We start from the raw sequence: 12,786 nt of genomic DNA, 5'->3' as shown, positions 1-12,786 counted from the left end.
TTCCAGCATCAGGGTCTTTTCCAGTGAGTCAGCTCTTCCCATCAGGTGCCCAAAGTACTGGAGCTTCAGCTTCAGCATCAGTCCTTCCAACTGATATTCAGTGTTGGTTTCCTTTATGGCCATGATGACGGCTTAACAATGGACAAGTCATCGAATGTGCTTGCTCTCTACCAGGCGGAAACAAGGATTATGACTTGCTGAGAGTTGTCGGCAGTCATCTTGGAAACACAAGCAGAGAGTCTGAAGGAGAGTGAGGCTAACATCAAGGGAAGTAGATCCAATGCTGTGACAGGGGATCCAGAAACTGTCTTTTGTCCGTTCTTAATTCTGGACGTAATCTTTAAGCCCTGGCAAATAACCCTTCCCTGAAGCTTGATCTTCCCTGGATTGTCCCATTACATGATTCAATGTTTCCTTTTATGTATAAGCTAATTAGAGTCAGGTTTTCTAAAACATATCTGTTAAGAATGCTGTCTATGGTTAGGTAGTATTTTTCTTGTCAAATGAAATAAATTTGATCAATCAATATCCAAGGTAGACAGTAAATAGTGGGAAGACATTTTATGACGATCCATGTACATAACAGTTATCATTTACATGCTCCTATGATGGGCTTAGACTCTAGCCCTTGGTCCAAGACAGAAGACCGGGTGGTTGACATAAATGTCCTCTCCTGCACCACCTGACGGTGGATTGGGAGGGAAGGGATTTCTGTAGTTGTTGGTTGCCTAGAAAGATAAACACAGAGGATGTTAATAATTCACTGCATTTCAGCACTTAATCAAGACACTCAAAACAAATTTCTCCTCAATTCATCCATAATATAGGTCAAATTTCTATTACAATTAATTTCACAAAACATTCTCTTCATTGCATGGACTTTCCATGAGAAAATCACATTCTTGATCTCACGACTCTGAGATACAACAGAGATTAGTCTTGATTATCACTTGATATAGAGGGGTATAAATTACCTCTTTAGATGCAAAATTCTCTCTCCTAAAGTTACACTATTTCAAAGAGAACAATAATTCGAATTTTTATATGGAAGGTCTAGTACAGTATTTTCCCATAGTGGATAACCATTAATTTCTGTTGAATGGATGAATTACTAAAGAAATGTTTTTAAAGTACACCGTGTCCTGGCTTAGGAATAAGCAACTGAACACAACTTAAAAATTACAAAAGCAAGACTACATTCACTTTCAAGACGATCTTTTACAATCATTAATCTTCTCTAGCTAATCAAGTCACTTTGACCACATGTATGTATGTGTGTGACAGAAAATACAGAGGCCTAAGTGAGAGCGGGGAGAGAGAACAGGGGACAGAAATGAAGGGAAGAGGACGAAGAGGAGAGAGAGGCCTTTTGGTGAGTAGTGAATAGCTTGAAAACTTAGAGTGGTGTTGGTGTTTGCACAGAGAAAGTAAAAGGAAAGCTCAAGTGCTATTGCTGTCTACTCAATTTGTCTTTTTTAAAAGAGCCCCCAAAGAATCAAGGAAGTCTAACTTTGACAGACCAGCTGACTATCTAACTTTCTAATTGCCACTCAAAATATCAAAAAGCCTGCAGAAGCCCAGAAGCATTGAATATCTAGGGCAGGAAGTTGCAAAGCGCCTTTCCTCCCCTGGAATTGAGAGCAGTACGTGTGCCTTTGCATTGGCTTGAGTGGACAACAGCTAAGGACAGAGAAGAGACCCCAAAATTGTATGTGACAGAACAAAGCCAGACTTCTCCAGCCTTTGCACTTGGTGCCCAGAAGCAAAACATGAGTTATTGAGGAAGACAAAAATTTGTTTTGCAAAGAGTAACTCCTTAATAGAAGAAGAAAGCTAAACTGAGAGATTATTAAGAAGTCTGAAGCGCACACACTGGATTGTCAGAAGCTTTTTAGTACTAGACGTTTTGGCCATGTAGCATTCAAGTGCAAATAATTTAATTGAAGAGAAATGGATGTAATTTTAGATAACACTCGGGAAAATGTTTTATTGTAAGATTTTGTAAACAGACTAATGTGCATTAGAGGGAATATTTGACCTACAGTGGAGACAATGAGTGAGCATGAAAATAAGCATATATCTTATCTGCAAACCCAGAAGTAAATTTCCTCCTCTTTCAATTAAACATGAAGGAGCAGGAGCAGGTAGAAACACAGGAACAACGTTACGGTTAACCCGAGTCCTGCCGCCCAGCAGAAGGGTCTCTAGCTTCATAATCTGGACATCAATCAATTAATCAATTAATCCAACATCATCATAGTAATGAATATCCTGTATTGCGTCCTTTTATGTGCTTGCTATGCATTAGTTCAATTTAATTTAACCCTCACAAAAACCTCAAGACACAGAAATATTATCATGCCCTGTACCGGGTCAGATAGCATCACTCCCAAATGTATGTACTTCCTAGACCTTCATTAATGTGACCTTATGTGGAAATAGGGTTGCTTCAGTTGTCACAGTTTAAGATGAGGTCGTACTGAAGAACCATGGGCCCTTAGCTCAATATGACTGGTGCCCTTAAAAGAAACGGAGAAGAGACACAGACATTCACATGTGCACGCGGAAGAATGCCATGTGAAGATAGAGGAAGAGGTTTGAGCAATGTGTCGGCAAGCTGCAGATCGCTGATAACCACGGCAACTGAGAGAGAAACATGGAGCAGAGCCTCCTGCCAAAAAGGACCCGACACTGCGGAGACCTTGATTCTAGATTTCAGCCCTCCACAACTGTGAGACAACAGGATTCTCTTGTTTCTAGTCACCCACTTTGTGGTAATTTTGTCGTTGCAGGCCTCCGATGGCGGCAGCTAAATGTGCAATGTTGACCATTATTTTAAGTGTAATTGCTCCTTTATTTATATGGATGTAAAACAGTGTCTAAGGGTATTAATCATCAGTTCAGTTCAGTTCAGTTCAGTCGCTCAATTGTGTCCGACTCTTTGCGACCCCATGAATCGCAGCACGCCAGGCCTCCCTGTCCATCACCTCCCTGTCCATCACCTCCCTGTCCATCACCAACTCCCAGAGTTCACCCAGACTCGCGTTCATCGAGTCAGTGATGCCGTTCAGCCATCTCATCCTCGGTCGTCCCCCTCTTCTCCTGCCCCCAATCCCTCCCAGCATCAGAGTCTTTTCCAATGAGTCAACTCTTCGCATGAGGTGGCCAAAGTACTGGAGTTTCAGCTTTAGCATCATTCCCTCCAGAGAAATCCCAGGGTTGATCTCCTTCAGAATGAACTGGTTGGATCTCCTTGCAGTCCAAGGGACTCTCAAGAGTCTTCTCCAACACCACAAAAACATCAGTTCTTCAGCGCTCAGCCTTCTTCACATCCATACATGACCACAGGAAAAACCATAGCCTTTACTAGCCGGACCTTAGTCAGCAAATCATAGGAGACTAAATCAGAAAAGAACTGCTTCATCAAATAGCTGAGACTTGAACAACAGGCGACTGTGTGGTTAGATTATTGAGAATAAACAAGAAGCTTGCAAGCTGCAAAATGGACTGACTTACCAAGACACTTAGGATGCAAAAAAGAGTTGGTGGGGAGGGGTGAGTAACTATTCTGAGAACACTTACCCTATTCTGTGTGATCCAGAAGTCTTTAAATAGGCCTCTTTTCTGTTGCCTTTTCCTTCTGGGAACGCATGTACAAAAGAGAAATTAAGAATGACATGTCAGCACTAGCAGTATTTCTTCTTTTTTTTCCAAAGATTTTTTTTGATGTAGACCATTTTTAAAGTCCTTATTGAATGTGTTACAATGCCACTTCTGTTTTAAGTTTTGGTTTTTTTGCCGCAAGGCATGTGGGTCTCAGCTCCCCAAACCAGGGACAGAACCTGTACCCCCTGCATTAGGAGGTGAAGTCTTAACCACTGGACCACCAGGGAAGTCCCAGCACTCTTATGATTTCAAACGCTCTATACCTCACCTGCACCCCGACCCTTACTGATTATTCTGAAGTTGATCATGGCTGCTTTATATGTAGTCACTCAAAATTCCATTGACCTAAATTTTTCCATTTTTCCTACATCCTCCAATGTGCTCACAAATGGCAAAGGCAACTAAATGGATATCCAGTAGTGTAGCTTAGTAATTAATCTCAGGGAGTTTACTAAAGAATGCTGCAGAGTGGGTTATTACATATATGACTGACAACCTTCTCCAAATAATCTCAGACATATCCCACAATTAAAAGTTCCTTTTAAATGCCCACAGTGTAACTTCTTGGATGACAATGACAAAAGAACTAAGCTTTACAGACTCTTTCAGGCATTTCACTAAACCGTCTGTATTGCTTTGCTTGCTGAGTCCCTTCAGTTGTGTCCCACTTTTTGCAACCTTATGGACCGTAGCCTGCCAGGCTCCTCTGTCCATGGGATTCTCCAGGCAAGAAGACTGCAGTGGGTTGCCAAGTCTTTCTCCAGGGGATCTTCCTGACTCAGGGATCAAACTCTTTTCACAAGTGAGGAAATATATGCAGATCTATGACCTTTGATTCATTGTTAAATTATCATTCATAAGGCTTGTTATATCATAACATAGAGTTAACTTTCTAAGTAGGTCCAAATATATATAAATATATATATATGTGTGTGTATCTGTGTGTATACATGTGTAAAGAAATATATTTTAACATAAGCCTTAGTGTATACAATGTGATGAAGGAAAACAGAACATGATTTTTTCTTCCAGTTTTATTGAGATATAACTAACATGGAGCACTGTATGGGCTTTCCTGGAGGCTCAGCAGTAAAGAATCTGCCTGCCAATACAGGAGATGTGGGTTCAATCCCTGTGTCAGGAAGATCCCCTGGAGAAGGAAAGGGTGCTTGGTGCCCAGGGGCTTCTGGGTGCGTACCAAGCATGAAGGAAGGATTTCGTTTCCTCCAAGCACCCTGTGATATATTTTGGCTTCTCTCCAGGTCAGCGCATCTGAAGCTGAAGTGGCAGGATTATTTTAAACGTTAAAAAAAAAAAAAAAGTTTTGCTAAAACACAGTTCAGAAGGTCATTGTCAGGCCCTTGGGTTATTTTTCAAGATGTTTCTTTTCTAAGCAACGACCACAAACAGATACTAGCAACAGGGTAGAAAAGAGCACTCAATTTTTGCTTTGTGGTTTTGGCCATGATCGTGCATTCAGGTCCACTAATCTTTTTATCACATTTAACCAAGTAGAACAATATATTCTACGGTTCCATTTAGCTATTCATGTAAAAGTGATGCGTTCTCATGACTCACAATCCATCCTGTCTGACACCTGTGACCCTCCCGAGACCTGCCTGTCACTCAGTCTCTCTCTGCTGTGTTCCTTGTGTTCCTCGTGTTCGCACATTTTTTATGAACCAAGGTGAAGCAGGGGAGAAACCCTCACTGCCACTAATGACCTGGGTTCCACACATCGATTTGCTCATTTCTGACCAGGGATTGACTGGAGAGCAGCCCACGATGCAGAGAAAGGGACGTCGACAGTTTCATGTTTCAACTTAATTAGACAAATGCTTGTGGACCATCCACTGTTTGGAAAGACCAGCACTAAATGCCATCAAGCACGAAGAAATGAACAAAACACAACCCCTGCCTTTATGAATAGCAGGGAAGACAAGCGAGGAGGAAATGATTAAACTGCAAAGCAGGCTGCGAGGCAGGGAGGGTGAGAGGCGCGATGGCACTCTGGACGGTGACCTCCCGTCTGCTGGCAGGAGGTAGAATGCAGGGCAGCCTCCCAGAGGGGACATGCTCCTGCACCAGAACATCCGCAGGACTGAGACTAAATCTGGGGAAACCGGCATTTTGGTGGCATCACAGAGTGGAAGAGTCGGGTGTGTTCACAGAATAAAAGCTGTATTTTAATACAACTGGTCAATATCAGGAGAGTAAGTAAACTAGAAAATACAAATGAATATTAGATTGAAAGAAAGTGAAGTCACTCAGGCGTGTCCAACTGTTTGCAGCCCCATGGACTGTAGGCCACCAGGCTCTTCCATCCATGGAATTTTCCAGGCAAGAATACTAGAGTGGGTTGCCATTTCCTCTTCCAGGGGATCATCCCAAACCGGGGGTCGAACCCTGGGCTCCAGCATTGTAGGCAGACGCTTTACCATCTGAGCCACCAGGGAAGTTCCTAAATATTAGATTGAGGTTAGATTAATCAGGCTGAACAGAGGGCACCCGTGACACAAGGTTAATGAGTTTAGCATTATTCTGGTTGCAGTGGAAACACAATAAATAGTCTTTAAACAGGGAGACAAGGTGGCCAGTCTAACTTTTAGAAGAGGAACCAGGGAACGTCAGATGAGTTAGAAGGAGAGAGATAACTGGGAGCAGGCAAGCAAGTTGGAGGGATCTCAGAAGGCAGGTGAGCAGTGAGGGCCACTTTTGGAGAGCTGCAGGCTGGGGGCATGGCAACAAGATGGAGAAACCTATGGGAAACCCTACCAATAAGCACACATGAGTGTGTGTGCGTGTGTGTGTGTGTGTGTGTGTGTGTGTACATTAATATCACTGGGGGAGAGGAGTGGAGATGGATGTAGCCATTCATTCAACAAACATATACTAAATGGCTACAATGTGTCAGACTTTCAAAAAGTAGACACCAAAAGTTTGATTCCTTCTTTCCCTGAGACTTTAACATAAGGGATAGGATGGGGAGTGGGAGGGAAGCTGAAAGAGAGGGGATATACATACACTGACAACATCCATTGGATCATCACTGAAAAATCAAGAGTTCCAGAAAAAAATCTACTTCTACTTTATTGACTATACCAAAGCCTTTGACTGTGTGGATCACAACAAACTATGGAAAATACTTCAAGTGATGAGAATACCAGACCACCTGACCTACCTCCTGAGAAATCTGTATGCAGATCAAGAAGCAACAGTTAGAAATGGACATGGAACAACAGACTGGTTCCAAATCAGGAAAGGAGTATGACAAGACTATATTGTTACCCTGCTTATTTAACTTATACACAGAGTATATCATGAGAAACACTGGGCTAGATGAAGCACAAGCTGGAATCAAGATTGCCAGGAGAAATATCAATAACCTCAGATATGTAGATGACACCACCCTTATGGCAGAAAGCAAAGAGGAACTAAAGGGTCTCTTGATGAAAGTCAAAGAGGAGAGTGAAAAAGTTGGCTTGAAGCTCAACATTCAGAAAACTAAGATCATGGATGGCATCTGGTCCCATCACTTTACAGGAAATAGATGGGGAAACAATGAAAACAGTGACAGACTTTATTTTGGAGGGGCTCCAAAATCACTGCAGATGGTGATTGCAGCCATGAAATTCAAAGACGCTTGCTCCTTGGACAAAAAGTTAGGACCAACCTAGACAGCTTATTAAAAAGCAGAGACATTACTTTGCCAACAAAGGTCTGTCTAATCAAAGCTATGGTTTTTCCAGTGGTAATGTACGGATGTGAGAGTTGGACTGTGAAGAAAGCTGAGCGCCGAAAAATTAATGCTTTTGAAGTGTGGTGTTGGAGAAGACCCTTAAGAGTACCTTGGACTGCAAAGGAGATCCAAACAGTCCATCCTAAAGGAAATCAGTCGTCAATATTCATTGGAAGGACTGATGCTAAAGCTGAAGGTCCAATACTTTGGCCACCTGATGCGAAGAACTGATTCATTGGAAAGGATCCTGATGCTGGGAAAGATTGAAGGCAGGAGGAGAAGGGGACGACAGAGGATGAGATGGTTGGATGGCATCACCGACTCAATGGACATGAGTTTGAGCAGGCTCCGGGAGTTGGTGATGGACAGGGAGGGCATTCTGCAGTCCATGGAGTTGCAAAGAGTCAGACACAACTGAGCAACTGAACCAAACCGAATACATACACAAGTAACTGATTCAGCTTGTTTCATGGCAGAACCCAGCACAACATGGTAAAGCAACTATCCAATTAAAAATAACTTAATAAATAGATTAATACATTAGTTAGAATCACGAGTTACAAGGAATGATTCCAACCCAATGTGACTACAAATAAGATTGCAACAAATACCTAGACTGGTGAGTTGATGAATGTGGGGCAGCTAGGAGGGAACGGCTAACCAAGAACATCCTAGAAAATTCCCCAAGTGTGTCATAGACAATAAAAGGTAGGAGACTTTAGAAGAGGCCAGGTGACCCCCTGCTCTCTCTAGGGTAGCCCCTCCCAACTACTTTCTTCTCAATAATCTGTAATAAAGGCACCTATATGACTTGTTTCAGACATTATATAACCATTTAAAATCACATTGTTTGCTTATTAGAATGTGCATGCCATCACATCTCCTTCACCGTGGTCAGAATAAATATTTGATGAATGAATAAATGAAGGTGTTGGGGGTTCCCAGGTGGTGCAGTGATAAAGGACCTGCCTGCCAATGCTGGAGACACAAGAGATGCAGGATAGATCCCTGGGTCAGGAAGACCCCTGGAGGAGGAAATGGCAACCCGCTCCAGTGTTCTTGCCTGGAGAATCCCACTGACAGAGGAGCCTGGTGGCTACAGTTCCTGGGGAGCAAAGAGTTGGACATGACCAAGCACACGTGTAACGAGTGTTCAGCCCTGGTCTTGTCCTCAGAATCCACCCCTCCCCGACCCCTCTGTCACACACACACACCTCGCGCCTCACCTGCCAGCCTTTTGTGTTTGCAGGAGGAAGAAGACAGATACAGCTGCAGACAGGCAGTTGAACCTGTGGATGAGGGGGCAGACGGCCCACTCCTCCTAATTCTGAGATGAACTGCTCTAGCCTTCTCCTCTAACACCTCCACAGCCCCTGCTCCTCCTCTACCTTTAAGACCAGCGTTTAAAGGACGTGGCCTCAGTGCATGAGTCCTAAGACAGCTCAGCCAGCTACTGGGTCATTAATAGAGAAATTCGAGCATCAGAATTACTCAGGAGGAGTTCCAGTACTCACCTCTTATAAGTAATGACAGCGATGGGGGTAATTAGGACCAACAGCAACAGCAGAACTGCCCCACCAGCCACAAAGGGGATGTATGTGTTCTTGGTTTCACCTAGGAGGAAAAAAACAAATGAATTATAGGAGGAATTAGGAATTCAGCTAAAGCTAGAATAGAGAGGAAGTTGGGAAAATTTAAAAAGGGTATGTTCAGTTCAGTTCAGTTCAGTTCAGTCACTCAGTCGTGTCTGACTCTTTGTGACCCCATGAATCGCAGCACACCAGGCCTCCCTGTCCATCACCAACTCCTGGAGTTCACTCAGACTCACGTTCATCGAGTCAGTGATGCCATCCAGCCATCTCATCCTCGGTCGTCCCCTTCTTCTCCTGCCCCTAATCCCTCCCAGCATCAAAGTCTTTTCCAATGAGTCAACTCTTCGCATGAAGTGGCCAAAGTACTGGAGTTTCATCTTTAGCATCATTCCTTCCAGAGAAATCCCAGGGCTGATCTCCTTGCAGTCCAAAGGACTCTCGAGAGTCTTCTCCGACACCACAGTTCAAAAGCATCAACTCTTCGGCGCTCAGTCTTCTTCACAGTCCAACTCTCACATCCATACATGACTACCGGAAAAACCATAGCCTTGACTAGATGAACCTTAGTCAGCAAAGTAATGTCTCTGCTTTTGAATATGCTATCTAGGTTGGTCATAACTTTTCTTCCAAGGAGTAAGCATCTTTTAATTTCATGGCTGCAATCACCATCTGCAGTGATTTTGGAGCCCCAAAAAATAAAGTCTGACACTGTTTCCACTGTTTCTCCATCTATTTCCCATGGAATGTTAATCATCACAGAATAACAATGTATATAAAACAAAGAATCCAATTTAAAAAACATAGGATGAGTAGGGGGAAAAGACTTCTTCTTTCAGAGTCACCTAAATATCTCTGACTCCTCACAGATTTTCCTTACTTCCTTGATCTAATAGTGGGTTTGATACCTTAAGAAGAATAAGAATAGAAAGCACTTATTCACGGTAGGTAGCACTTCATTCTAATGAACTCCCAATCAGAAACACAGAATCTTTAGTAGGAAAAAAAAACTATCAAACTAAAATATAAATGAAGATTACTGCTGGTACTTCCCTGGTGATCTAACGGTTAAGACTTTGCCTTCCACTACAAGGGATGAAGGTTCAATGCTTAGTCAGTGAACTAAGATTCCACATGCTTTACAGTCAAAACCCCAAAATATAAAACAGAAGCAATATTGTAACAGATTCAACAAAGACTTTCTAAATGGTCCACATTAAAAAAAAATCTTTTTTAAAAAATGAAGATTACTCCTTAGTTCTGATAATAATAAGTACATCACAACAGTATGTAATTTTGATATCTGTAAATAGAATTTTGCTTAAGAAATACTGTCTACTTAATGACAGTTTAGCATAAAAATAATCAAGAAAAGTATGTTACTTTTCCAACTCAGGTATTAACTGGACAGACCAGCAATCGGGGAAAATCTGAAATTTTCACACTGATTCTTTCACTATTTAGCTATTTGACCACCAGCAAATTCCTAACCTTCTCTGCCTGCCTTCCTCCAACTGTCAAGTGATGCCAACACTCCTAATTACATCTCGGAGTTGGGATAAGAGTCTAATGAGGCAATATTCAAATGAGCAATATTTGCTCCCCTCTGGACCGAGATCCCATGAGATCAGAGACCATCTCATCTTTCAGATGTCCTCCTGCCCACAGCACCTCTCACCCACCGCCACCCACAGAGCTCGTTGCAAGAAGACATCAGAATATGTTGTTGATGGAAGTGGGATTGAATGGAAACCAAGGTACTGTCTTTATGGCCATCTCTCTTTAGGTGGCAAATTTTCCAGGCCCCCCTCCTGCAGAAAAGGGGCAGCTATGGCAGAGACCAGCACAACTGCCCATCCTCTTGAAACTGAGCTTTAATTTCCTGATTCCCAGGCTGTCTGGAATCCCATGGCATCCTGAAAACCATGCTTTTCATAGCAGTCTTCCCAATCTCTCATTCAGATGATTTCTTCCTTCCTGGCTCCCTATTTAGCTGAGATTTTCTTTCATGATAAGAGCTCAAAGTTTACTTCACTCATTCTTTGGTAAGGTTTACTGCAAAGAAAGACTAAATCCTATAATAAACATTATTTTTACTCTATAAATTTGTTTAACCTATAAGGTGAATAAAGGTAGAAAAATATACGAACACTTTAAAGACCTCGTATGTAGCATCTAAGGTGGGGTTTTGTTCAGATATGATGGGGAGAAGAACAGTGAAATTTATTCAGAACAAAAATATATTGAATCACCACTGCAAAAGGAACAAGGGAATTTTCTCCCAATCAAATAATAAATTAGCATTTTTCAGTTCTTGGCACATTTTAAAAAGTAAACAAAATATCTGAAGTTATTCTACATTGTAACACAGGCTTATAAAAGGACCACAGTTGCTATGTTGACATAATTTGAATACAGTAGATGCTCAGGTTAAGTCAAATGAACAATCGTGAAAGAAAAAAATGAAAGTTATTGTTCAGTTCAGTTCAGTCACTCAGTCATGTCCGACTCTTTGAGACCCCATGAATCACAGCACACCAGGCCTCCCTGTCCCTCTTTCAGTATCCTATCATTTTGCCTTTTCATACTGTTCATGAGGTTCTCAAGGCAAGAATACTGAAGTGGTTTGCCATTCCCTTCTCCAGTGGACCACATTCTGTCAGACCTCTCCACCATGACCCGCCCGTCTTGGGTTGCCCCGCGGGCATGGCTTAGGTAGGCAGAATAGGGAAAAGGAGTCCAAAATGGCGGTGGCTAAAAGACAAAGAAGGGAAAAGCCTGCGAAAATAAAACAAAAGAAGGTCCGTGGACCGGAGTGAGGACCTCAGGTAAAACAAACAACACTCCTGGCTGGCCCAATTTACATAGGACAGGCCCAGGGAGAGATAAACATATGAAAAGAGGAACCAAAGCTAGCTCTCTCTCTCTCTCTCTCTCCCCCCACCCCGCATGCTGGGGCGCTCTTCTCTTCACATCTTTGGATCCATGTGCCCTCACACCTCAGAGATGGATTTTCCTGCTGTCTTCTAAATAAAATAGAGATGTAACACTGATTTGTCTAAGAGCTATAACATGGTCCTTTCGAGACCTGAGAGCTGTGACATGTGAGGGGGCTTTAATGTCCGTCACTCCAAATCTTTGTTGTGACAATACAAAGAACCGAGGAACATACACTCATGTGACTGTTATGATCAAAAAATTCATTGACAGTACTCTGGGGAAATAATTTACCTACTTTCTGAAATATTATTTAGATCTTAATTACAGTAAAAAAAAGAAAGAAAACCAATCTGGGTGGACTACAGAGATCTAAATGTTTAAATGTAAACATGAGAAAAATGTGAGTATTATTTAATCTCTGCAATGAGAAATGAGTTTCCAGTTTATACAAATAAGCAAATACATAGGATCAACTGGGTCAAAATGAAAAGTATCTGGAGGTCAAAGTCATCACAAACAACATACAGCAACAAGAAAATCAGTTAGCATCTTTAACAGACCCTTGTTATTAAGAGAAAACTAAGCAAGACAATGAGAAGGATGTGGATAACTTATTAACCAAAGCACTTAAATTTGCATGAAAGGAAGCCAGTGGCAAGATGGATGACCTCATGTTCAATCTAGGGAGCAAAATCTACCACGACCAGCCTCTAGGAATAAAGCATTCTCTGTACATCGATCCTTTCATGAGCTGCTTGCACATTTGATCAATTTTTTCTCTATAAAAACATTCAGAAATGTGAACAAAGAGTTTTGTGAAACATTTAGAACAGCAAAAAAAAAAAAATCCTT

At 42.0% G+C, this 12,786-nt stretch overlaps 1 protein-coding gene across 7 annotated transcripts in view; it reads right to left on the bottom strand.

Annotated features, from left to right (window-relative positions):
• Positions 1–546: 546 nt before the first annotated feature.
• The window catches only part of CD226 (CD226 molecule), a 110,750-nt gene continuing 98,510 nt past the window's right edge, over positions 547–12,786 (bottom strand). For 3 of the 7 annotated variants that reach the window (XM_069569156.1, XM_069569155.1, XM_069569157.1), the window contains exons 5-7: positions 8,920–9,019; positions 3,583–3,640; positions 547–728 (exon numbers count right to left, since the gene is read on the bottom strand). In XM_069569156.1, coding sequence (XP_069425257.1) covers positions 615–728; positions 3,583–3,640; positions 8,920–9,019 — 272 coding nt within the window. In that variant the 3' untranslated portion in view covers positions 547–614. Of the gene's footprint in view, positions 729–2,833; positions 3,377–3,582; positions 3,641–5,830; positions 6,128–8,919; positions 9,020–12,786 lie in introns of those variants that run through there. The other 4 variants (XM_069569160.1, XM_069569159.1, XM_069569161.1 and 1 more) reach the window with 2 other exon arrangements.

The sequence above is a fragment of the Ovis canadensis genome, chromosome 23 (genome assembly GCF_042477335.2).
Source record: "Ovis canadensis isolate MfBH-ARS-UI-01 breed Bighorn chromosome 23, ARS-UI_OviCan_v2, whole genome shotgun sequence".
NCBI lineage: Eukaryota > Metazoa > Chordata > Mammalia > Artiodactyla > Bovidae > Ovis > Ovis canadensis.
This window is presented reverse-complemented; position numbering and strand designations above follow the sequence as displayed.